Source organism: Pyrus communis, chromosome 2 (assembly GCF_041283825.1).
Source record: "Pyrus communis isolate YQ-2024b chromosome 2, ASM4128382v1, whole genome shotgun sequence".
NCBI lineage: Eukaryota > Viridiplantae > Streptophyta > Magnoliopsida > Rosales > Rosaceae > Pyrus > Pyrus communis.
Genome location: NC_142566.1, coordinates 8,336,400 through 8,358,539, shown reverse-complemented (window position 1 = coordinate 8,358,539; position 22,140 = coordinate 8,336,400). Strand labels below are relative to the sequence as shown.

Below are 22,140 nucleotides of genomic sequence, written 5' to 3'. Positions count from 1 at the left end.
CTGATATAGCTCAACCTAGAATTAGTGAGTTTATGACCAGACTTCTAAGGTAACTATATTCGAATCAGCCTTGTTTTGGCCTTGAAAAATCATAGTCCCACATACACGATATAGTGCTCAAATTAACCATTGAAAGATTTTTGCATACCTACACCTTAAGCGGCCTCCTAACTGATGCTTTTTTTTGTTGGAATTACACTAAGTTGACATATGCCCTATTCCCATATATCAAGGTAGAGAATTTGAATATGACTCGATGAGTCTTTGTTGTATTGATATTTCATATATATACATGTACTGGTGTTGACTACAGAGAATTACAAATGGTAAGAAATCATATTGCTGCAATTAATTACAAGACTGAAGGAATAAATATTAACGGTGGCCTGATTTGGTGGGACTGAATATTTGTATTGGCTTATTTATTCTCATCATATACTATCAGACTTTTCCACAGAAAAAAATCTTTCACATGGTTATTTTTATACTTATATCATTTTTGCTATATTTTATTCCATTAATTCTCTGTTAGTGACCGAACAGAGCCATCTTTCTCTCATTTAAAAAAACCCTAGCCTGCTACCTCCATAGTTGTCGGCTTCTGGCTATGACTGGGGGCCAGTGGCAGCTTCTTCCTTTCTCTTCTTAGATATTCTTCCCATCCTGTTTACCCCCCTCGTCCCCATCTTAGAATTCTCTCACCTCCCCTCCCAACCACAACTCAACCATCTGACTTCGTGTCGACCACCCTTTTTCCAACCTTCACATACGTCCTCATCCTCTCATGTGTTTCTCTCCCACCATTTTGTGAGTAGTTTTTCCATGGATTTCACTCTCACACCTAGATCTAGATCATGCCTTCTCAAGGTTCTCTTTTGATTTGGCCCTCGTTTTCTTGGTGTGTGTTGGATCCATGGCTTCAGGTGGGTTGGATCCACCATCATCATCTCGTTTTCCATGGTGGTGGTACTTTCCCCAACTAATTTTGTGACTATGCTGACTTGTGCACACAGATCCACCTGCTTCCGGTTATTGTGCGTTTCGTTTCTAGTGGCTCTGTTGCCTTATGCAACTTCATCTTATGGTGCTTGATTTTTTGGATTTTGAAATCTCACTTAACTGGTGAATTTGCAGGTGGCCTTGGGTTAAGTATCTTCGTCCTCACTACGATGAGTTGGCTAATGGTTCCCTTCTCGGAGTAGTGTAGTTGTGCTTCACTCGACTTGCGAGTGATGTGATCGTACTGTTCTAGTGGCCAGATTGGTCTTCACCTTTGAGCGATGAGTTATGTAGTCTTGTCTGTCAACAATGACTTGATGTGGTCTAACTTTAGTGCAATGACTTTAAGAAGCCTCGCTATTCAGTGATGACTAATGTGGGTGCCAGTGTATCTCTGTTATGTTTATTGTTTATTGTAACATATCTATATCGGTGCAATTGTGCGCTTAGCAATTGTGTGTTTGTACTTGTGGTAGCCTGCTAGCATTTTTTCTTTGTGTAAAGCTCTGGTCAGAAGGTTGGTCCTTTTCTTCTTGGTCGAAGAGGTTTGTACTCTCTATGACTTTGTCCATTAAATAATTTTACCATCCACTATCTGATATTAATTTATTTGTGGTGTTAGATATCTTGTTTAAGAAGTATTTTTATTTTTAATGTTTGGTGGTGATGAATTAAACTTTTAATGTTTTTTTGAAGTGATGGCAGTCTATTTGTGGCATGTATCTCTATCTTTGGCATTCATAATATTAGAATCCCACAGAACTAATTATAAATTTATAAATGAATCTGATTTCTTGTTTTTCATATAATATTTTTTTAGTTTCATCAATTGATATAGTTCTTATATATATATATATATATATATATATATATATATATATATATATATATTAATTGATATGAGTAGAAATTAGAAGTATGGAACGATATTACAAGCAAAAATCATCATCGATTAGTTCAGACAATCATATTCCAAATAGTTCATCTCCAAACTTAGATAGTTCCAATCCTATTCCAAATACTTCCCCTCCAATTCCAAATTGTTCTGATCTAATTGGGGGTAATTCCACTCCACAACAAAATGAGTTAAAAGTTGATTTGGATAATCTTAAGAGAGACCCCGGAAAGAGAATTCCAATGAAGGATTATCCATTCACTTTGCATATATATTGATGGAGCCTTTTAGAGCTAAAGATCATGATTTTCCATTCACATTGCATTCGAATAAAAAGCGATGGTTTGTTGATAATCGGTTGAATGAATTTCATTGGTTGGAATATAGTATATCTAAAGATGCTGCATTTTGCTTTTATTGCTATCTATTCAAAGTCAACTTTGAACAATCAGGCAACGACGTCTTTACTGAGATAGGCTTTCAAAATTGGAACCACGTAAGAGCCTATTTTGAAAAACAAGTGGGAATTGTTGGTAGCTTTCACAATAAAGCTGTTGAAGCTGCTCGTAATCTAATGAATCAAAAGACACATATTGATATAGTTGTGGTCAAACAATCAGAAGAAGCTCATATGGCTTATCACACTTGCTTGAATGCGTCAATTGATTGCACTGAGTTTTTGTGACAAGGTCTTTTATTTTGTGGTCATGATGAAAGTGACACTTCAAACAATAGAGGTAACTATTTGGAGCTCTTGCAATTCCTTGTGGATCATGATGAGAAAATAAAGGTTGTTGTGTTGGATAAAGGTCCGAGAAATCTCAAGCTAAGAGCTCCTTCAATTCAAAAAGATCTTGTTCATTCATGTTCTATTGAAACCATTAAAAATATCATAAGCAATATGAAGAATGCTAGGTTCTTTTCTTTATTGGTTGATGAGGCACGTGATGTTTCTATAAAGGAGCACATGGTAGTGGTTTTGTGTTATGTGGACAAAAATGGGAAAGTCATTGAAAGATTTGTAGGAGTTCAACATGTTCTCGACACCATTTCAAACACACTAAAGGAGTCTATTGATGCATTCATTCATTTCAATGAGTTGAGCTTCTCTAATTTACGAGGGGCAAGGTTACGATGGTACTAGTAATATGAAAGGTGAGTTCAATGGACTCAAGATAAAGAACTTGAATGATCAACCTTGTGCATTCTATGTTCATTGCTTTGCTCATCAACACCAATTAGCTCTTGTTGCTGTAGCAAAGGATAATGTTAACGTTAACACATTCTTCCTATTGGCTAATAATGTAGTAAATAATATTGGAGCTTCATGTAAGCGTCGTGATGCACTTAGAGAGATGCAACAAAAAGAATTTATGAAAGCTCTTGAAAATGATTCTCTTATGACGGGGCAAGGCTTAAATTAAGAAATTAGTCTCAAACGTGCCGGAGCTATAGGATGGAATTCACATTATGGTACTTTGATTAGTTTGATTACTATGTTCTCATCCATGGTCAATGTGCTAGAAATGATTGTTGATGATAATACCAATGATTGTGTGGCTGAAGCAAATAGGTTATTGAAAGACATACAATCTTTTGAGTTTGTGTTTCTCCTTTTTTTGATGAAATTTATATTGGAAATCACAAATGATTTATCACAAGCATTACAAAAGAATGATCAAGAGATTGTGAATGTAATGGCTTTAGTCAACACATGTAAAGAACAACTACTCTACATAACGAATGATGAGGGGTTTGACCTTTTGGTTGACAAAGTATTGTCATTTTGTGTCCAACATCATATTGAGGTTATTAACATGGATGAGACATATGTAGCTCATGGGAGGTCACACTGTAATACCCACAAAAAGATCAACCGTCATCGTTACAAAGTGGAGCTCTTTTTTGTTCTCGTTGATTCCCAACTTACAGAGTTAAATGATCGCTTCAATGAGACAAGTACCGAATTGCTCATTTGTTTGGCTAGTTTGAGTCCAATTGATTCTTTTGTAGCTTTTGACAAAGAAAAGCTACTTCGCCTTGCTTGATTGTACCCTTAAGATTTTACGAAGCAAGACCTATTGGTACTTGAAGATCAACTTGATATTTATATTTATTCTATGCGTTCGAGAAGTGACTTTTCTCAGTTGCAAAGCATTAGTGATCTTGCTAAGAAAATGGTGGAAAAAAGGTTGCATCGAGTATTTCAACTTGTGTATTTACTTATTGAATTGGCTTTGGTTTTACTTGTTGCAACTCCTTCAGCAGAGAGAACATTTTCCGCCATGAATATCATTAAGAGTCCACTCTGCAACAGAATGGGGGATCAATGGTTAAATGATGGCTTAGTTGTTTACATTGAGAAAGATGTTTTTCTTGTATTGACAATGAAACTATCATGACACGTTTTCAAAGTATGAGATCCTGTCATGGACAAATTTAGTATTTCTAGCTTGTTTAGCACAAAGATTATGAATGAAAATTGTAGTTTGCCATTTATTTGTTCAATGATATTTTCATCTTGTTTTTTCTTTTTGGAGCTTTTATATTGCGACCACCCTAAGTTAAAATTCTAGAACTACCACTGCTGGTAGCCATGCTTACTTCTTGTATTCGTGACGAGCGTTGAGGAGGCATTTATAGAAATTAAGGCGATAAAAGCAATGATGACAATAGATTAGTTTATTTAGCAACAAACAAATCATTCACGTGTTTCACTTGAAATCACAGAGGTTACAATAATGCATGTATGTTATCAACTTTCATGTATTTCACTTGATTTAATATTCTAGACTTACCTTTGGACATGCACTTTTGCTTGTATCAAGACAGTTATATAAATAGAATAAAAATAAAAATTGGTAGATTTTTTAAAGAGAAATACTAAGGAACTCAAAAGTGAAAATCTCAATAGACTTTTTGTAATCTCATGTGAGACTATTCGTCACCTCATGTTTTTGGCACAATGTTTTATATATTGACATGAAAATTGACGTTAAATTATGATATGACAGAGAGTGAATGTCTCACTTTGAGAAAATCTCCTTAGCATTTTTTTTTTAAATAAGACGACAATACAAAGGATGACATTTAATTAGTTTATTTAGCTATAAACAAATTGTTACGTATTTCACTTGAAATTGTAGTACCACAATAGAGCAGTCCATAATCCAAAAGTTAATTGAAACATAATAAACTTATAAATTTTTCAAACATGAACTGTCTTGAACATGAACTTTTCAAACATAAAATTAGTTTATTCATGCATCAACTGTCTTGAACATAAACTTTTCAAACATAATAAATTTATAAATTTTTTAAATTTTACGAAGTATTTATTGCACCAAAGCCCACACGATTTCTCTCTTTATCATTGTATGGGTGCAGATAGTTTTCAAACATAGCTATAAATGGTAATTCCAAAGAGATTCAAGTATTTCAAACCAAACACGAATCATTCATTGATTTTGCATGAACGCACCAATAAAATAAGAAAACTAAAGGCCAACTGAAAATGCTATACGGTAAGCATCTCTAGTTAGCTCCTTATTGCCTCTTTTTTTTTGGGTCAAATGTTTATTGCCCAATAGTTCATCTGCCTACAATCTGTTGAGGTCCGAAAAATTGCCCAAAACAAGCCCACTGTTTCAGCCTAACACCGCAACACACACAGCGAATTCTGCCGAACGAAGCAAAACAAGGTGCTTTATTGTCATCGGTCAGAGAGACTCAGATGCAAGAGGACACTCCGGAGATTGGAAGCGGCGGTAGCGGCGGGTCACATACCCACTTGTGGTGGGCCGGGGCCAGCGCGGCTCAGCTGGGTTGGGCCGTTATGTCGTCCCGGAAAGGCTGCGCCGGCAACTCCTTTACGATGCCTTTCAAGGCCTTCGCCGTTGCTTCCCTCTACGTTGGCTCCATCGCCACCGCCGGCGTCGCTGGCCTCCATGCCTCTGGCATCAGCGAGGTTAGTTTCCCATTTCTCTATCTCAGCTTCCCAGGGGTATATCTTTCATTTTCATTGGGGAGCATTGCAATTCGCTACATTGATTGTATTGCTTGTGTAATTTGTAATTACAATTACGGTCTCCACATGAATCATGATTATATGGTAATTTATATTTATATCTCTGCTGCTTTTTTAACATCAAGATCATATGCTCCTCAGTCATCAGAATTTCATTTGTTAAATTCAGTAATATAAATATATCTTGTGTGTGTGTGTGTGTGTGTTTGTGTGTAGATATAGTGAAGCAAAGTACTCTCCTTTACTAAATAAAACAATGGAAATTGTAATGTTCAGTTTATGTTGAACTAGTGAAGGACTAGTTTTACTGGTCAAGGGAGGAACCGAAAAATGCGTGAATGATGTGTTGTACTGAAGTGAATTTCTTTTGTTTAGGTGTCATTTGGGGCATTGGGTGTGAATCAAATTTTAGACCTTTGCGGGTGGTTGAGTGGCTTTCGGTTCCTTTTTATCCGTTTAGATCTTTTGGATTTGGATTCTTAGCATTTTTTGGTAGTTTTCCTGCGTTTTTCTTGTATACTTCTCATTTATTATGACTGTGCGAACCCCTTTTGGTGCTCGTATGATTATAAGAGAATTCTTCCTCCAGTTCCTTTAATCCGAAATCATGTTTTACTCGGCAAGTTTTGTTGCTGAATTTCATTAGCTTTTGTTATTAGGTTTTGTTGAGTAGATCATTTTATACTTCTTTTCCCAGTTTCTCTTTCAAACCTTGTAGCTCTTTCAGCTGCATAATTACCCAGTTTAAGGCCCTGTAAGTTTCCCAATTTACTCTTCACTCTTAAAATTCTTTCAAATCTGTACCTCAATCAAAGTCCTGGTTTCCTGATTGCAGACTAACTACCCGAGTGGAACGACTTGTGAGGTTTCTTATCTAGACTGTTCAGTCCTTGTTCTAGCTGCAACTCTTTGTACCTTGGCTCTTCTTGAAAACATGAACATTAATCAAGTCACCTCATTTTCTAATGTTAACCCCTGTTACTCCTCACTCTTAAAATTCTTTCAACCGTCTACCTGAACTGATCATAATTTTCCTAGTTTCAAACTAGATACGAATAGTGGACCAACTTCTCAGGTCACATGCGTAGATAGTTCAATTCATCTTCTATCTGCAACTTCTTGTATCCTTCCAAAACATGAACGGAACTGAAGGTGTCCCAAAGGATCTGAGATACCACCTTTTCAAAATCATAATTAAGTTGTTGCTTACTGTCTAATTTAGATGGAAAATTTAAGCAGACAAGTCAAGGGACTTAATTTAGATGTATATGTTGCTTTGTTCTTAGTTTATCATAGATCATATGTGTTTGGGGGCTTGCGATGTGTTCGGACCGTCTAGTCTTGTGCATATCCTATTTTGGTTATGATTGGGGTGATATTTACAGAAAGATTGATTTATTCGCATATCTTATTTGATGGGTTAATTGAGCAAGACAAGTAGACAACAATGGTCAATATTGTTCTACCTCGCATATACATGTACTCACACAGCTGCACCTTCCGTTACAGGTGGAGGATCTAGTAGAGCTGGGTGAAAACATAAGGACTGGACTTGGGGTACCTCGGAGGAGGTCGAGGGAGGAATAACCTTTTATTTTAAGGTTGCCATAGTTTTAGGATTCGAAATGCAGTTTTTATCGTGTAACACCCACACCTGGGTTGGATTTGCATCATTGTTCATTTTTACTTGACTTGATTACTCATTGAGAAGTATTTATCGTCCCATGAGTCCAATCACTTTCACTTCTCTATCTACGGTGCATTTACAAAGGAGGTGTAATTTGAAATGTCATTTGCTTCCTCGGCGTTTAGAGGAAAACGTTACATTTTTAATGCGTTCTTAGCTTCTCTTATGAGACGGTAAAAGGAAAAAGTGGAAGGAAAGAAATGAAAATGTTGTTGTTAGTTCCATCCGAAATCGCGAATTACAGATTTAAGAGGATGATTGCTTGGTTGACAAGTAAACAGAAGAAACACTGGTGGTGCTGAAATGTTTGCGGCTGTTATTGTTAAGGAGTTGCAGCAAATTTCTCCATTTCGATACAGAGACTTTCCAAAATTTGGCCAACATTTTTTAACTCGGGAAACAACAAAATTTAGTATGAATGTCAATGAATCTGACATTGAAATCCTGGTTCCATCACTGCACATTGGTAATTTATAATTTAGCTCAGGGTGAGCCAATTATGTTACGATGGATGGATCGTGACAAAGAGAAGGATTTTCTGACGGGTGAATCCTCATGCAAAGAGCGTCCAACAAGATTTCATGTAAGAGCGAGGCGGCTGCCGAAGCAAAAGATGTGGCCGGTCGACCAAGCACCAGGAGAGGTTGTACCTGCCATATATAACCAGCAAGGGGCGCCATGTCTCGGCGTATTATCTTTGCTATATGTTGTCTTCTCTGTAGAGACTATAATGCAGAGACATAGTGAATCAGTAGGGGAACAGGGTGCCCCATCTAATCTTGATGACCCTTTAACGCAGAGCCACGTTCGAAAACAGGAGAGGAGTGTTTGACGTTCTACATATGAATTGGATGCAGATGATGCAGTCAGCATTAGCATGTGAGCAGAAAACCATCAGAGCGATGCATTTCTCGGATGCGGACCCTTTCACTTTCCCTGTATTTAATGAAGACAAGGAGGCCATTCCAGTAGCTAGCTTGGATAGCGTCTCCGAAGTTCGCAAGTTCCAGTGCCCATGAATGGATGCGGGCTCTTTACAATAGGGTTCAAACCAAGGATCCTGCGTGGAAGTTGACTGTATTCACTAATGTTTACCATCAGGTTGGCTGCTCAGTCCTCGTCCAAACATCAAACTGAAATTAGGTAACTACTAGTAAAATTGCCCGTGCTCCGCTGTGGGGAGTTCGAGAAGTATGGTCGGGTACCATCTGATTTGTTTTGCTATTCCAATTTCTTTTTGGCATCATGTAAGCACCAGAGTGATAGCTGGGAAGAAAAAAGGAACACGCATAAATTAAATTTCAAATTCCATCACATCTAAATTGTAATTAAATAAAGTAAATACACAGTAATCGTATCACAATCAGAAAGAAAAAAAAAACCCAATACACATTCCTAAATTTCTTGTCTTCAAATTCCAATCCAATTTCCACACAACTGCTGGGAGCTTTCCAATTGTACACTCCAAGACAATATGGACATCCTGATTATATAATTTCTTTGGCAAATGCAGATCGCGGTGCATCAACAAAAAAGAAAACATAAGAAAGGCGCATGACTTTTCAATCCTATCTTCGAACATATAGTCTTTCGAGTAGATATAATCATATAAACATGGAATATTGGGAAGTTTGTTATGAGGAGTGTCATGAGTTGCTACTAATTGCTACAATACAGATGGCCGATATGATTGATATGTCATCAACTTAGGGCATAACATTAATAAATAGCTCATCAGATATACAGTTTGAGTAAATGTGTAACATCACGAGACAATTTGATGTGTTTTCTCCCAATACCATCTCAGTTCAAAAATGGTAAAAGTGAGGGAATATACGTATCACCATGCTCGCTGTGATCAATGAAATCCAAGTAATACTGCGTGACTCTCTGCATATCTGTGTAACTATTAGTGGCGAACGCCCCTGAGAAGGTTTAGATTAGCAGCAAATTGGTAATAGGCTCTGATCAACCTCTGAAGATCTGGAGTATCATAAACTTGATCACTACCAAAAACTATAAAAAAAACTTGATCACTACCAAAAACTTGATCTGGTGTACATAAATCTTGTTGGGGTTTTACCTCTGCTTTCTTTTCTTTATTAATTTCCCTCTCTCTCTCTTTCATTTCAAATTTTGCATCTCCAGAAGAATCCCCAGAAGATAAATTTATTTGTACAGAAATCTTTGAAATCTAAAGTAGGATAAATTGCTTACCTTTCGTAAATATAGTTATCGAAAACGACGCGGATGTACTGCTAGTACGTCGGCGTGTGATATGGAGTGAGTAGCCAGATTTGGTTGAATTGGTGGAGTCCGTGGACTGAGTGAATTGGAAGTGGCGGTGGTTCTATGGAACTAGTAGCCAGATTTCGTTGAACTGGTTGAGGCGGTGGACAGGGTAAACTGGGTTTGGCGCTGTTTTGTTCATCGCCAAGAGTCCCACGGTAAACGTTGTCGAGATGAGAAAATGACAGCTATCAAAGACACAGAACCAACACGTATGACTATGGGTAATTTCGTAATTTACTGTTCTTGTGAGAAAATAAAGAAGAGAAAGCACAATAAAATAAGGGCAATTTCGCCAACGTGCTTATAAACAATGTTTTTCCCATTGCGCTTTAGTATATAGTAGCCTCCACGTATGTGTTCACGCACGTGCAAAAGATATTTTTTGAATCAGGACGTGCTATGCGCGATTTACACGTTTTAAATGGTATATATATGTGTAAATTGACAAAAAGGAAAGTCAAATATTTGAAGTAAATGAATAATCTTAGATCATTTGATAACTAATTTAATCACATTATTATCTGCGTTTGAAAGATCTTTTTTATAACAGCATTACACGTCTCGATAAGCTGTTTTGAACATGTTTAGAAATAGATACATTGAATCAAATTATTGCTAGCCTATTGTGATGTACTAATTAAAAAACAAAAAACAAAAAACCACAAAATAATTTAATTATAAAAAAAAAAATACTATTAAAATGACAAAAATACCCCTACCTTATTTGATGCATTATTTTGGGATGCCTTGGAAGTTTTTTTGTTTTGAAGGCATTTTTATCCAATTATTTTTGTTGAAGTTTGGTGATATCAAAATACTATTCACCTTTTCTTCTCTCTTTATATAATAGATAGATAGATAATTTGAAATAGATTAGGCCACTCTGACATGGTCTTGAGCAATTTTTTTTCTTTATTTTTTAATGGATTAATACTTCCATGAATTAAAATTCAGAAGTATCATGTTTTCATTGTACTCGGGGATGTATTTCAGTGTTCAATGTTGATAAGCTTTTGGCGGATTTATACATCATGCTACACTAACGGATTGAAGAGGATAAAACGCGGGATACGGTGATTCGAAAAAAGAGTTCAACAGGCGAAACACTTTACTTTTTTAGTTTAGAATATGGGATGCATATGTAAACTATCAACATGTTTAATTTTCTGGAAAGAAAAAAATTCATAAAAACATTCACATAAATTTTATAAAATAGACCAAAGGTGATTTTAGTCTCGTATTTTACACGGTACATTTTGAGTTCGATTATTGACGTTGATAAATCACAGAATAATGGTAAGGAGATGCTAAAATACTTTTGTAAGGCTTCTCGACTGCAGTGGCTACTAGCTGACCCTTTTTTTTTTTTTTTTTTTTTTAAATATCAACAACAAAGGCGGGAAATTGGAATAAAAAATAAACAATGTGCCACATGTTCAGGGCCACTTTTGTAATTCCACGCAGACGATTTTGAAACGGAGAAAAAAGTGCGCATGTGGGCTCGTTAGTGGGGGAGGACACCGGAAGGGAGTAACCGCCTTAACCGCCACTACACAAGACGATAAAAAAAAAAAAAAAAATTACGGAGTGGCACAACTCAGAGAAGAACAAAAAAACCCAGAAAACATTCCCCCCAAAAAATAAAAATTTACTTCTTCTCTGCGTGTGAGGTAATTAATTGTGAATGGAAGGTAAAAAAGAAGAGGGTATAAGGAAAGGGCCATGGAAGGCAGAGGAAGACGAAGTGCTATTGAACCATGTGAAGAAATGCGGACCAAGAGACTGGAGCTCCATTCGATCCAAGGGCCTCTTGCAGCGAACCGGAAAGTCTTGCCGGCTCCGTTGGGTCAATAAGCTCCGACCCAACTTGAAGAAGTAACCCAGTTTACCATCCGCCATTTCACTGTGTCTTGTGTTTTTTACTTGCTGTTTGTTGGCACTTTGGTTTCATGAACTTGATAAATTGATAATTTGATCAGGATTTGAGAAATGGGTTGGTGGGTTTCGTTGGTACTTAAGATTTAAGAAATGGGTTGTTGGTGGGTTTTGTAACTAATTAAAGTTTAAGAAATAGGTTTTCTTGCTAGTTAAGATTTAACAAACGGGTTGCTGGGTTTTGTTGCTAATTAAATGGGTTGTTTGCAAGTCTAGTGGTGCATTACTTGGTGGTAAGAGTCTTTCGCTTCTTGTAACTTCATTCCAAGTTTGAACACTCCTCCTTCCCTTATTCTAGCTTGGAGTAAAGAAATGGTTGTTGGTTTTGCTAGGTTCGAATCTCGTAAATGACGAATTCGATACCAAATTAAGTTGCCTATTGTGTGGCTTAGCCACTTTCCCTTCCCCTTAGTGTAAAATATACCGTTGTGCTCAAAAACAAAAAATTAAGATTTACGAAACAGGTTATTGTTTTTTTTTTTCCCCTTAATTGAGAAAAAGATATGGGTTGTGGGGTTTTGTTACTAATTGTGACTGGAATCTCTGTTTTTTTCAGTGGGTGCAAATTTTCAGTGGAGGAGGAGAGGATGGTGATAGAGTTGCAGGCACAATTTGGGAACAAATGGGCAAGAATAGCGACCTATTTGCCGGGGAGGACGGACAACGACGTCAAGAATTTTTGGAGCAGCAGGCAGAAGAGGCTGGCTAGGATTCTACAGACACCAACAGCAGCCACGTTCTCCTCCAAATCACATAAAACCAGAAGGGAAGTCTCTGTTTTTCATGAGCTTCCCACTTTACAGGTAATTGACCGTTTCTTCTTTAAAAAGAACTTGTACATGAGGATACGGTGCAGGATAGTGGGCCCCGTTAAAAATTTGTCGGAAATTTAAACTTGGTCGAAAGAAAAAGAGTACCCCACACTCGTACAAGGTTACAAAATGGTACCATCCTCTAATAGTAGTGTAGTTACGTTCCAATAACTGTTGTTTATTAGATGACAGGTCCTTTTCTTCTTTTGCTTCAGGCTCCAAAATTCAATTGCTCATCAGAGGGAGAACCATCGACACAGGTTCCGTCATGCTCGTTACCGCCACCTTACATTTGGAACTCTGAGATCATCAAAATGGTGCCGCTGCTGGATATTGTTAAGCCCGAGTCTATTTGCTTCAAAACAAACCCCGTTCAACATGAGCTCACCATAACTGATAAGGATACAAGGAATGAGTCCCAGTCTGTAATACCTTTCCTGCAGAACCCACAGCCCCAAACGGACCTATTCTCATCCGAAACCCAAGAACTCTTGGCAACATTCGACCCCTATTTCGACATGTTAGTACCTCTGGATGCTTCGGAGCTTGGAAATGGAGAACCACTTCCCATGGAACCTCCATTGTTTGAACCAGTAGGAAGCTGTGTAAGCTGTGAAAGGGAACAAATCGACCACACCATGGCTCCGGATTGTCTGTTGGATGACTTCCCGACAGACATGTTTGATCAACTTGACCCACTTCCGAACACATCAGGGCAGCATTGACCGACAATAACCTTGTACCTCTTCTGTAACCTTTGCATTGGTAATTCTTGTTACTGGCATTCTTTGTACTAGATACTGACCTACTTCTAGTAGCTATAAAGTTTTTGCCTGCGTAATTCTTGATTCATGAATCAACTTTCATTCAGTTTTCATTTTTTTCTCGTTCAAATCGAAAACCTTTTGAAAGAAAAGTCAAGAGTTGGACTAAAATTAACAGCAATAGAATCAGATCAATAATCTAGTAGCAATGAAATCACTAATGATAATTCAATTCAATTTCTTTTGTCAGTGTTTAAACCGGAATTTGATCATTCTGGTTCTGATACAAGGGAAGCAGTGGTTTTGTTCCTTTCTAACCGGACCCTTCATGGTCTAGCAGCAAGTACATGGGAATCTGAAGTTGCGAAAACAAGTAAAGAAAACTATTGTCTGATCAATATGTAAATCCAGTGAATCCCGGAGTGATCTCTCCAGTAACAGGAATTTTGGCGTATAAATGCAGTCAAGTGTGCTAAAAAGAAGGCGATTATTACGCTGTTGTCTTGTACTCTAATATTCAGTGTCAATCATCTGTTCCTGAGGCGAGGAGTGAGTAACTTACCCCAGTCCGGCCACGATTTCCGATTACCTCAAACTTTCCTGCAGCTGATGACTGGTCTTTGATGGGCCTTCTTAGTTCTGAATATGCACAGTATTCTACTTCGTATACTGTTGCGCCCTCCAGGAATGCGGAAACTGAAGAACCAACTCCTTCACCTGCACAAAGATGCTTTCTCTTATAATTGAAGGTTGTGTAGCCTTTTGGAGGCACAAAATGAAAGTCAACAAAGTTTTAAAAAACAACCAAAAACATGTCAAAAATATGAAACAGAAAATGAAAGTCCAAGAAAGTTTCGAACCAGACATGAAGCCTACCATGAGTGACAAGGAGCAAGTTTTCTGCAGGGTATATATCAGCAAGGGCCTCAATGACCTGAGCATATCTAGCACGCGCACCCGCCACGCTCTCTCCCCAATGGGGCAACTGAGGTTAATCACAGGAACAGGCTCCATCACGAAAAATACTAATCATTCTACATTCATATACGCACACCGAGAGATTCTCACTTACCTCTTTGTACACTCGTTTCGCAGTTTGATCAACTGTCCCAGCCGGGAACATAGCCTCAAGATCTGGTATGTTGAAATCCCATTGCTCATCTTTTGGAGCCAAATCACCGTGAATCGCCTCTTTGTTTAGCATCTCGCATAACCCATATTCAATTGAGACCTGCAAAATGGGAACAACAGATTGCATCCTACAATATCATTACCATTCGAGCTCTTTCTTTGCATCCTACAACATGAATCCAAAGATTAAATCCAATGGAGCTATTGCTTAGCCCTCAATATGTAGTATGTTATATTGTTAGACACTAAATCAAAACTTCTAACTGCACAAATTTGTTTACAAGGACAATATGACATGTCAGATATCTACTCTAATTGTCAATAATATTTACCGTGAACACGACAAAATAACATACATACACACACATAAATACATATACAAAGGTAGTGCTACAGAGACCAAAATTTTTAAAGAAAAACTAATAAAAAGGGCTTGAAAATTTTTAGTTTTAACGATAAGGACAAAATAAAAAGTAAAGTAAATAGTACCAAGATTGATATTTTAATGTAAAAATATGATTTTTCGTTAAAATTAATAGTACCAACAAATTTTCGTTAAATTTTCCATTAAAATCCATTTTTTAATGTGTCACATGTAATAATCAAGCATTTATTTAATAATCCAATCATCTTCCGTCATATTATTTAATTTGCAAATTTAGTTTGGCGTCAATACATTTGTAACCAGTAAGAAAAAAAATTTGTTATACGATGCAATCACTAAGTTTCAACATTTAGTACTAGAATATCAAAATACGTATATATGTATATGTATGGGTATAAATGGCCCACCTTAAGCTTAGAAGGGTCGACGGGGACGGGCTGGTCGCTCTCGTATTTGGAGAGAGAAGGGCCTTCGGTGGCGGAAAGGGCAGTGACGACTTGGACGGCAGTCTCGACGCATCGCACGAATGGCGAGACCAATACACGGTGTATTGGAAACCCGAGATCCGATCGGAGCTTGGTACCCGTGCAGAAGGCCCGGAGCTTGCCCTCTTCGATCAGAGGCGGGTCCCACGGCCTGGGTGATTGCGATGTCCACAGGGGCTCGAAGTTGTCGATGCGGTCGCCGTGGCGCATGACAACGACGTTTTGGAAGTGGTGGGCCGTGGGCGGATCGGAGTCTTGGCTGATCGATTTGGATTTACTTTTGGACCCGTCCATTTGGGTAAAACTTTGAGAGAGAGAGAGAGGTGGAAGTCGGATGGAGGAGTCAGCAGAAGGATGAGAGCTATTCTTGTTGATGGTAATTTTTTGAGAAGGAAATTTAGTACGGTCATTTAGCTTAGTAACGTTGTGGTTCAATTTTATTCTTGGCAGAATCGGATTTCGGAGAATATCGCTAGACCTAGGTTGCTGCATTATATATATATATATATATATATATATTAAAGGCTAAAATACAAAAAACTACCTTAATTATTGGTGTCACGACACTTTTATACCTCATTTTTTAATATTGACAATGTCATAACTCATCTTACGAATTTGTGTCAATGTCATAGCTTCCGTTAGCTTGGCCGTTTATTTCTCAGTTAAATGCTGATGTGTCTTGATCTAGACCCATTTTTTATTAAAAAATTATTAAAAACTAAAAAAATCATTTAATATTTTTTAAATATTACAATAATAAAAAAAAGTTATTTAAAAAAAAAAAAAAAAACCAACATCACAACATCAGTCGTCCCCTTCCCCCTTCTCTCTTTTCTCCCCATCTTCATCTTCTTCCCCCTTTCTGCAATTGCAACCCAGAAAAAAAAGAAGAGAGAAAAAAAAAACTAAATTGTTTTCCCCGCTCCCCACCCCTCTTCTCCCCACACCCAACCTCCCCACCTTCACACCCACCTTTTCAACCTCGCACCCATTACCTACAACCCATAAAAAAATAAAATAAAATAAAATAAAATATAAAAAAAAAAAAACCCAGATCCCGTTGAGGTGGAATCGGGAAACCTTCGCCAGGCCGATTTCCGAAGGTTGAGAACCTGGGCGCGGAGAAAATGGGAGGGTGGTGAGGACGGACGAATTGGGTTCTTTTTTTTTTTTTTCTTCTTCTTCCTTCTCTCTTCCTCTTCTTGTTTTTCTTTTGCAAGTTTCTTTTGCAAGGTGTGTGGGTATTAAAGAGGGCGGCCCCGGGGGTGGGGGAGGGAGGACAAGAGTTTCTCATTTTTTTTTTCCTTCTCCTTCTTCTTCTTCCTCCTTCGGGTTGGGTTGGGGTTGTTTTTTTTTTTTTTTTTTTTTTTTTTCCTTCTTCCTCCTCCTTGTTTCTAGGTTGCACGGGCTTGGGTTTGTGGTGGGGGGAGGGGAGACAAACTGGATTTGGTTTGGGGGTTTTTTTTTTTTTATCTCTCTCTTCTTCTTCCTCTTCTTCTTCCTCCTTCTTCTTCTTTTTGGATTGCAGGAAGATGGGGAAGAGAGAGAGAGAGGAGGGAGGGACGAAAAGGAGAGGTTTATTTTTTATTTTTTTATGTACTTTTTTTTTATTATTTTAATATTTAAATAATATTAAATGATTTTTTTTGTTTTTAATAATATTTTATTAGTTTTTTAATAAAAAATGGGTCCCGGATCAAGTCACGTCAGCATTTAACTAAGAAATAAACGGTCAAAGTAACGGAAGGTATAACATTGACACAATTTCTAAAGATGAGGTATGACATTGTCAATTTTAAAAGATGAGGTATGAAAGTGTCGTGACACCAATAGTTGAGGTAGTTTTTTGTACTTTACCCTATATTAAAATTGCATTGATTTGTGTTTTTAGCAGATTGATCGTTTGATTTTTTAGACATAGTTAACCTGAGACTGTTAGAAAGTGTAAATGAAAAATATAAAGTCACATTCATATAAATTTGAGTAAGAATTTGGCTGCCATACTTATATGTCTTTAATATAAGATGAAATTAAAATCCTCTACACATTTTCTATATCATATAGATTAAATATTTGTGCTTTTTTTAAATTTGATTAAAGGGTTTTGACCAATCCTCACCATTTTTTGTTAAGTTAAATTACATGTCATTATTGTATTTTTGTATTAAAATAATTTTTAAATTTATCCATTTAGTTGCTTTATGCGTATTTGTAAAATCTAACTTTAAATGTTTGACTTTTCTTGTTAAATATTGTAATTGAACATCACACATGGTCAATCTAGCTTTAGAATATACTCAGATTATGGCATGTTGCTGTTGGAGTAAATGTTCAAGAAATGACACATTTCAACTCAAAGGTTTGTTTATGCATGTGTTTTTCATATGTCTATTTGTATTGCATTTTGTGTTGTTTGATTGTCTAGTCAGTTTTGCTCGCTGACTTTCAGCTATTTAGGTACACAGATTAAGACATCCCATATGGGCCGACTGACACCTTTCTAATGATAGTCAATTTCTGCCATTGATTTGCCTATATTTCTTTTGCAGCCGACAAGTGTCCTTGGGACAAGTTGGCTGATGGAAAATCCGATTTCCTTAGGTATATTTGCTTCTAGGGTTGCCAATTGTTCTTTGTGGGTTTAGAACTTAGTTTTAAAAAGAAAGAGTTGCCTTAAAGGTTTGAAGCTTGCAACTTCTTTATTTATGAACCCTAAATGCCAAACCTTCCTCAGGCATTATTTTAAGGTTTTGCATTTAAGTCTTGGTCGAGTTTTAAGCTTTAAATTCGATTTTAGACCAAGCTTTTGGATTCAAGTTAAATTCACCCTTCAATTGTTTGACTAGAGAATTTGATTGGTCATTTGAATCCAGATTTCATGTGCATATCATAAAATCATATCATATCATTGATCGTGTTGATCTCGGTGCCACAAAGCGATGAGCTCGAAAGGAGCTGTCACTTCGTGAATATCAAAGGAGTCCATCTCGTGTAAGGAAAGGTTGTACAAAGGTAAAGTTGTTCCATAAATAAGGATGTAGGAATTGAACTTGTGTGGTCTTTGTATGAACCTTTGTTTACACTAGTGGATTGGATACAATGGAGACTCCCCAATTTTTTAACCTAAATGTGGGTTTTTATCAGCTAAAAATATCTTGTGTTCAAGTTATGTTTATTGTGTCACACATCCCACACACATACATGGTAAATATATCTTTTGAACATTTAATTGGTTTGTGCTCACTATCATGCTCACTTGACACATTAATAACTTGAAACAATTTACAGCCTTACTGACTAGGATAGTTTTTGTGAACTGAAATTGGTATTTGAATCTCAAATTTATCGACTAACAAATCTATCTTAGTTGACTAGCGAGCTTGACTAGTCAGTCCAATGGATTATAATTTTTATATACAGGATATTCCACTTGGTACCAATTTCAATTGGTATCCGAGCCTTACTCTAGATATACTTAGAGTGATATGTGGGATTTTCTGGTATTGGATGGAATCTCACTATGGATCGTGATCATGTCAGTGGCTCATGCAATACACCTCCATTCTTTGATGGTACAAATTATGCTGCTTGGAACGAGAAGCTTCAGATGTTCCTTGAGGCTTAAGATCTTATAGTTGTTGATTATCTCACTCTTGAGTGGAAGGCTCCATCGAGTCTAGTCAATGGAGAGTCTGTGATTAAGCCAAAAGGTCAATGGACTCAAGGAAAAATTGTTTCGGCCATGGCTAATAGGAAAACAAAGAACTCAATTGTTTCTTCCATTTCATCTAATCAGTTTGCTCATGTTCGATATTGCACAACTGCCAAGCAAGCTTGGAACAAACTTTGAATTCTTCATGAAGGTGATAAACAAGTGAAAGATTTAAAGCTTCAAATAACCCTTTCAGAATTTGAAGATTTGAGAATGCTCGAGTCTGAGACTTTCTCGGTGTTCTTTGAAAAAGTTAAAATGTCAACAAATGAAGCCTTGGGGTTAGGGAAGCCTATTGAAGAAACAACTATTGTTCAAAAGATTTTGAGATGCTTGCCCAAGAGATTTCAAGCAGAGAAGACTGACATTCAAGAGTTTCAGGACCTAAATAAGATCAAGCTTGGAAAATTGGTTGGGAAGCTCATTACCTATGAGATGGAGCTTGACATGGATGAAAGTGATTCCAAGAAGAAAAAAGAAGTGGCCCTTCAAAGTGTTGAGAACTGTGAGGTTATTAGTGATGTTTGTAGACATGGCTCAGAAGATAATCTTGACCCATTCGTCTAACAATTCACAAGAATTCTCAAAAACAAAGGAAATGATTCTAAATGGTTTGGTAAGTTATTAAACAATCAGAAAAAACAATCTACTGGAGTGAAGCACAAAGGGTTCACTAGAAAATGAGACAAATGTGTGTTAAAAGTACCTGTTATCTGCTTTATATGTGAGGGAAGTGCGCACCGTGCTATTGATTATGCTAACACCAAACTCCTTGGTCAAAAACACAAAAAAACGATGATGGTTACTTAGAGTGATAACAATGATCAAGGTTCTGTGCATTCTGATGAGTCGTCAAAAAATAAAGAAAAATTTGTTGCAAAAATTTGTTGCTTTTGTTGCTCCAATTGAGGAAGTATCTTTGAGTGATGAAGATTATGTTCTGAATGTCAATGAGGAGATGTCTTATGATGAATTATGCATCAAGTATGATTCTTTCTTTGAAGAGACTTATACTACAAAAGTGGAGAAGATTGAGCTCACTAAGAAAGTTGCTAAGTTACAGAAAGAAAACAAGTCTTTTCATCTAGTCAGAACTTAACTGAATGAAAAAATTGGTTATCTTGAGGCCCATGTTGAGGAGCTGAATGAGAAGGCTTCTAATTGCAATGACAATGTTGAAAATGATGATGTTATTACTACTCTTGAAGCTCAGGTTCAAAACTTGCTAGAATCTCAAGAGAACATGAAGAATCAAATTCATGCATTGAAGGCAAATAATGTGATGCATCATGAGGCCAATAAGAAACATCTACTTGAATCTGAATGAGACAAATTATAAGGTTATTCGTCTCACTATTGGAGCTGAAAATTTTGACAAGACGCTGAGTATTAGGAAACTACACGATGACAAAAGTGATCTTGGTTCTGTAGAAAGTGGTTCTATCCCCACCAAAACAAAATTTGTGAGAGAATCTAGGGTTATATCTCAGAATATCAAACCATGTCCAAAGACAAGACCTGTTCCTACATGTCATCACTGCGGTGAAGTTGGGCACGTTCGTCCAAAATGTAAAACATCATACTCTGGAAAGACCAATTTGCTGAAGGATCAGGTGGATTGTCTAGTCATGAAAGTTAACAGAATTGCCTAGCTTGTTCATTCTTCTTCATCTGGAAATATTAAGCAAAGTTTGAAGTGGGTTGAAAATGACTCAAATAGGTGACTTGTTGTTCTAAATGCTTTATCTGCTACCAAACCAAATGTGTGGTATCTTGATAGTGGGTGCTCTCATCATATGACTGGAGACAATGAGGCTTTCTCATCTCTTACTCCTTTTATTGGCGGTGGTGTTGTGTTTGGTGGTGGAGACAAGTTTCATATTACAGGGAAAGATGATGTCAAAATCTCTGGATTACCTAAGATTGAAAATGTTAGCTCTGTTGATGGGTTGAAGTCAAATCTCATTAGCATTAGCTAATTGTGTGATGATGTAGCTGATGAAGTGTGCTTCTCAAAACGAGGTTGTCGGATTGTGGATGAACATGGAAAGAACTTGCTTGTACGCCCAAGATGTGGAAACAATTGCTACATTCTTGATGTCTCTAAAGTTGCTGAATACTCTAAGTGTCATAAAGCTACTGATGAAACTAATGTATTATGGCACAAAAGACTTAGGCATGTGAACTTCAAAGACCTCAAGAGGTTGTCAAAACATGAGGTTGTGAGGGGCTAGCACTTCTTTATGTTTCTGACTCTGTTTACGGATCATGTCAATTAGGAAAGCAATCTAGGGTGGCTCACTAGAAAGTGACTAACATTGGAACAATTAAGCCTCTTCAATTGATTCATATGGATCTTGTAGGACCAATTCAGACCTTACCTCTTAGTGGTAAGAAGTACATCTTGGTAATTGTGGATGACTACTCTAGATTCACTTAGGTATGCTTTTTAAGTGAAAAATCTGATATCTTCCAACAGTTTCTCATTGTGTACAAAGTAATGTTGAATGAATCTATGTCTAGCCTGTTCTAGTCAGAATAAGAATTAATCATGGAACCGAGTTTAGGAATGCTTACTTTGATGATTTATGTTCAACAAACGACATCAAGAATGAATTCTCTACTCCAATCACCCATCCACAAAATGGTGTAGTCGAAAGAAAAAATCATGTTTTGATAAAGATGACTAGGGTGCTACTTAACAACAAAAACTTGGCAAAGCACTTTTGGGCCAAGGCCATGAACACTGCTTACTATATCTCAAATTGAGTGTTCCCCAGACTTGGCACTAATGTGACTCCTTATGAACTCTAGCGGGGTAAGAAGCCAATGGTAATGTATTTCAAAGTTTTTGGGAGTGTTTGTTACATTCTGTGTGATCGTGAACATCTAGCAAAGTTTGATACTAAGAGTGATGAATGAATCTTTTTGGAGTACTCTAACACAAGTCGGGCTTATAGAGTTTTCAATTTGAGAATAAAAACCATCATGGAGTCCATAAATGTCAAGATTG

General features: G+C 37.0%; 3 protein-coding genes, 1 long non-coding RNA gene and 1 pseudogene across 4 annotated transcripts; 3 read left to right on the top strand and 2 right to left on the bottom strand.

Moving 5' to 3' along the window:
- The first annotated feature begins 2,795 nt into the window (after positions 1–2,795).
- LOC148698506 (uncharacterized) lies at positions 2,796–4,337 on the top strand (annotated as a pseudogene).
- Positions 4,338–5,425: 1,088 nt separating this feature from the next.
- LOC148698505 (StAR lipid transfer-like protein) lies at positions 5,426–7,644 on the top strand. Its single transcript, XM_088683871.1, has 2 exons — positions 5,426–5,861; positions 7,431–7,644. The coding sequence occupies exons 1-2, from the start codon at positions 5,628–5,630 to the stop codon at positions 7,506–7,508; spliced, it is 312 nt and encodes a 103-aa protein (XP_088539997.1). The 5' UTR covers positions 5,426–5,627; the 3' UTR covers positions 7,509–7,644.
- Positions 7,645–7,971: 327 nt separating this feature from the next.
- LOC148698504 (uncharacterized) lies at positions 7,972–10,080 on the bottom strand. The gene is made up of 3 exons (XR_015955596.1): positions 9,826–10,080; positions 9,446–9,591; positions 7,972–8,874 (listed from the first exon to the last, which is right to left on the bottom strand). It is a non-coding gene; the product is annotated as an uncharacterized LOC148698504 (long non-coding RNA).
- A 1,478-nt stretch (positions 10,081–11,558) lies between these two features.
- On the top strand, positions 11,559–13,479 carry LOC148698503 (transcription factor DUO1-like). The gene is made up of 3 exons (XM_088683867.1): positions 11,559–11,775; positions 12,392–12,638; positions 12,863–13,479. The coding sequence occupies exons 1-3, from the start codon at positions 11,585–11,587 to the stop codon at positions 13,370–13,372; spliced, it is 948 nt and encodes a 315-aa protein (XP_088539993.1). The 5' UTR covers positions 11,559–11,584; the 3' UTR covers positions 13,373–13,479.
- Positions 13,480–13,611: 132 nt separating this feature from the next.
- Positions 13,612–15,888, bottom strand: LOC148698502 (uncharacterized). Its single transcript, XM_088683865.1, has 4 exons — positions 15,335–15,888; positions 14,484–14,642; positions 14,288–14,396; positions 13,612–14,128 (listed from the first exon to the last, which is right to left on the bottom strand). The coding sequence occupies exons 1-4, from the start codon at positions 15,704–15,706 to the stop codon at positions 13,935–13,937; spliced, it is 834 nt and encodes a 277-aa protein (XP_088539991.1). The 5' UTR covers positions 15,707–15,888; the 3' UTR covers positions 13,612–13,934.
- Positions 15,889–22,140: the final 6,252 nt, after the last annotated feature.

Bases quoted from the DNA above. Each gene is read 5' to 3' on its own strand.
- LOC148698502 (XM_088683865.1), bottom strand. From the start codon at position 15,706: ATGGACGGGTCCAAAAGTAAATCCAAATCGATCAGCCAAGACTCCGAT. The intron at 14,397-14,483 runs GTAAGTGAGAAT...GATTAACCTCAG, and splicing joins CGAAACGAGTGTACAAAGAG to TTGCCCCATTGGGGAGAGAG. The intron at 14,129-14,287 runs GTAGGCTTCATG...ATCTTTGTGCAG, and splicing joins CTTGCTCCTTGTCACTCATG to GTGAAGGAGTTGGTTCTTCA.
- LOC148698503 (XM_088683867.1), top strand. From the start codon at position 11,585: ATGGAAGGTAAAAAAGAAGAGGGTATAAGGAAAGGGCCATGGAAGGCA. The intron at 11,776-12,391 runs GTAACCCAGTTT...TGTTTTTTTCAG, and splicing joins CTCCGACCCAACTTGAAGAA to TGGGTGCAAATTTTCAGTGG. The intron at 12,639-12,862 runs GTAATTGACCGT...CTTTTGCTTCAG, and splicing joins ATGAGCTTCCCACTTTACAG to GCTCCAAAATTCAATTGCTC.
- LOC148698505 (XM_088683871.1), top strand. From the start codon at position 5,628: ATGCAAGAGGACACTCCGGAGATTGGAAGCGGCGGTAGCGGCGGGTCA. The intron at 5,862-7,430 runs GTTAGTTTCCCA...CTTCCGTTACAG, and splicing joins ATGCCTCTGGCATCAGCGAG to GTGGAGGATCTAGTAGAGCT.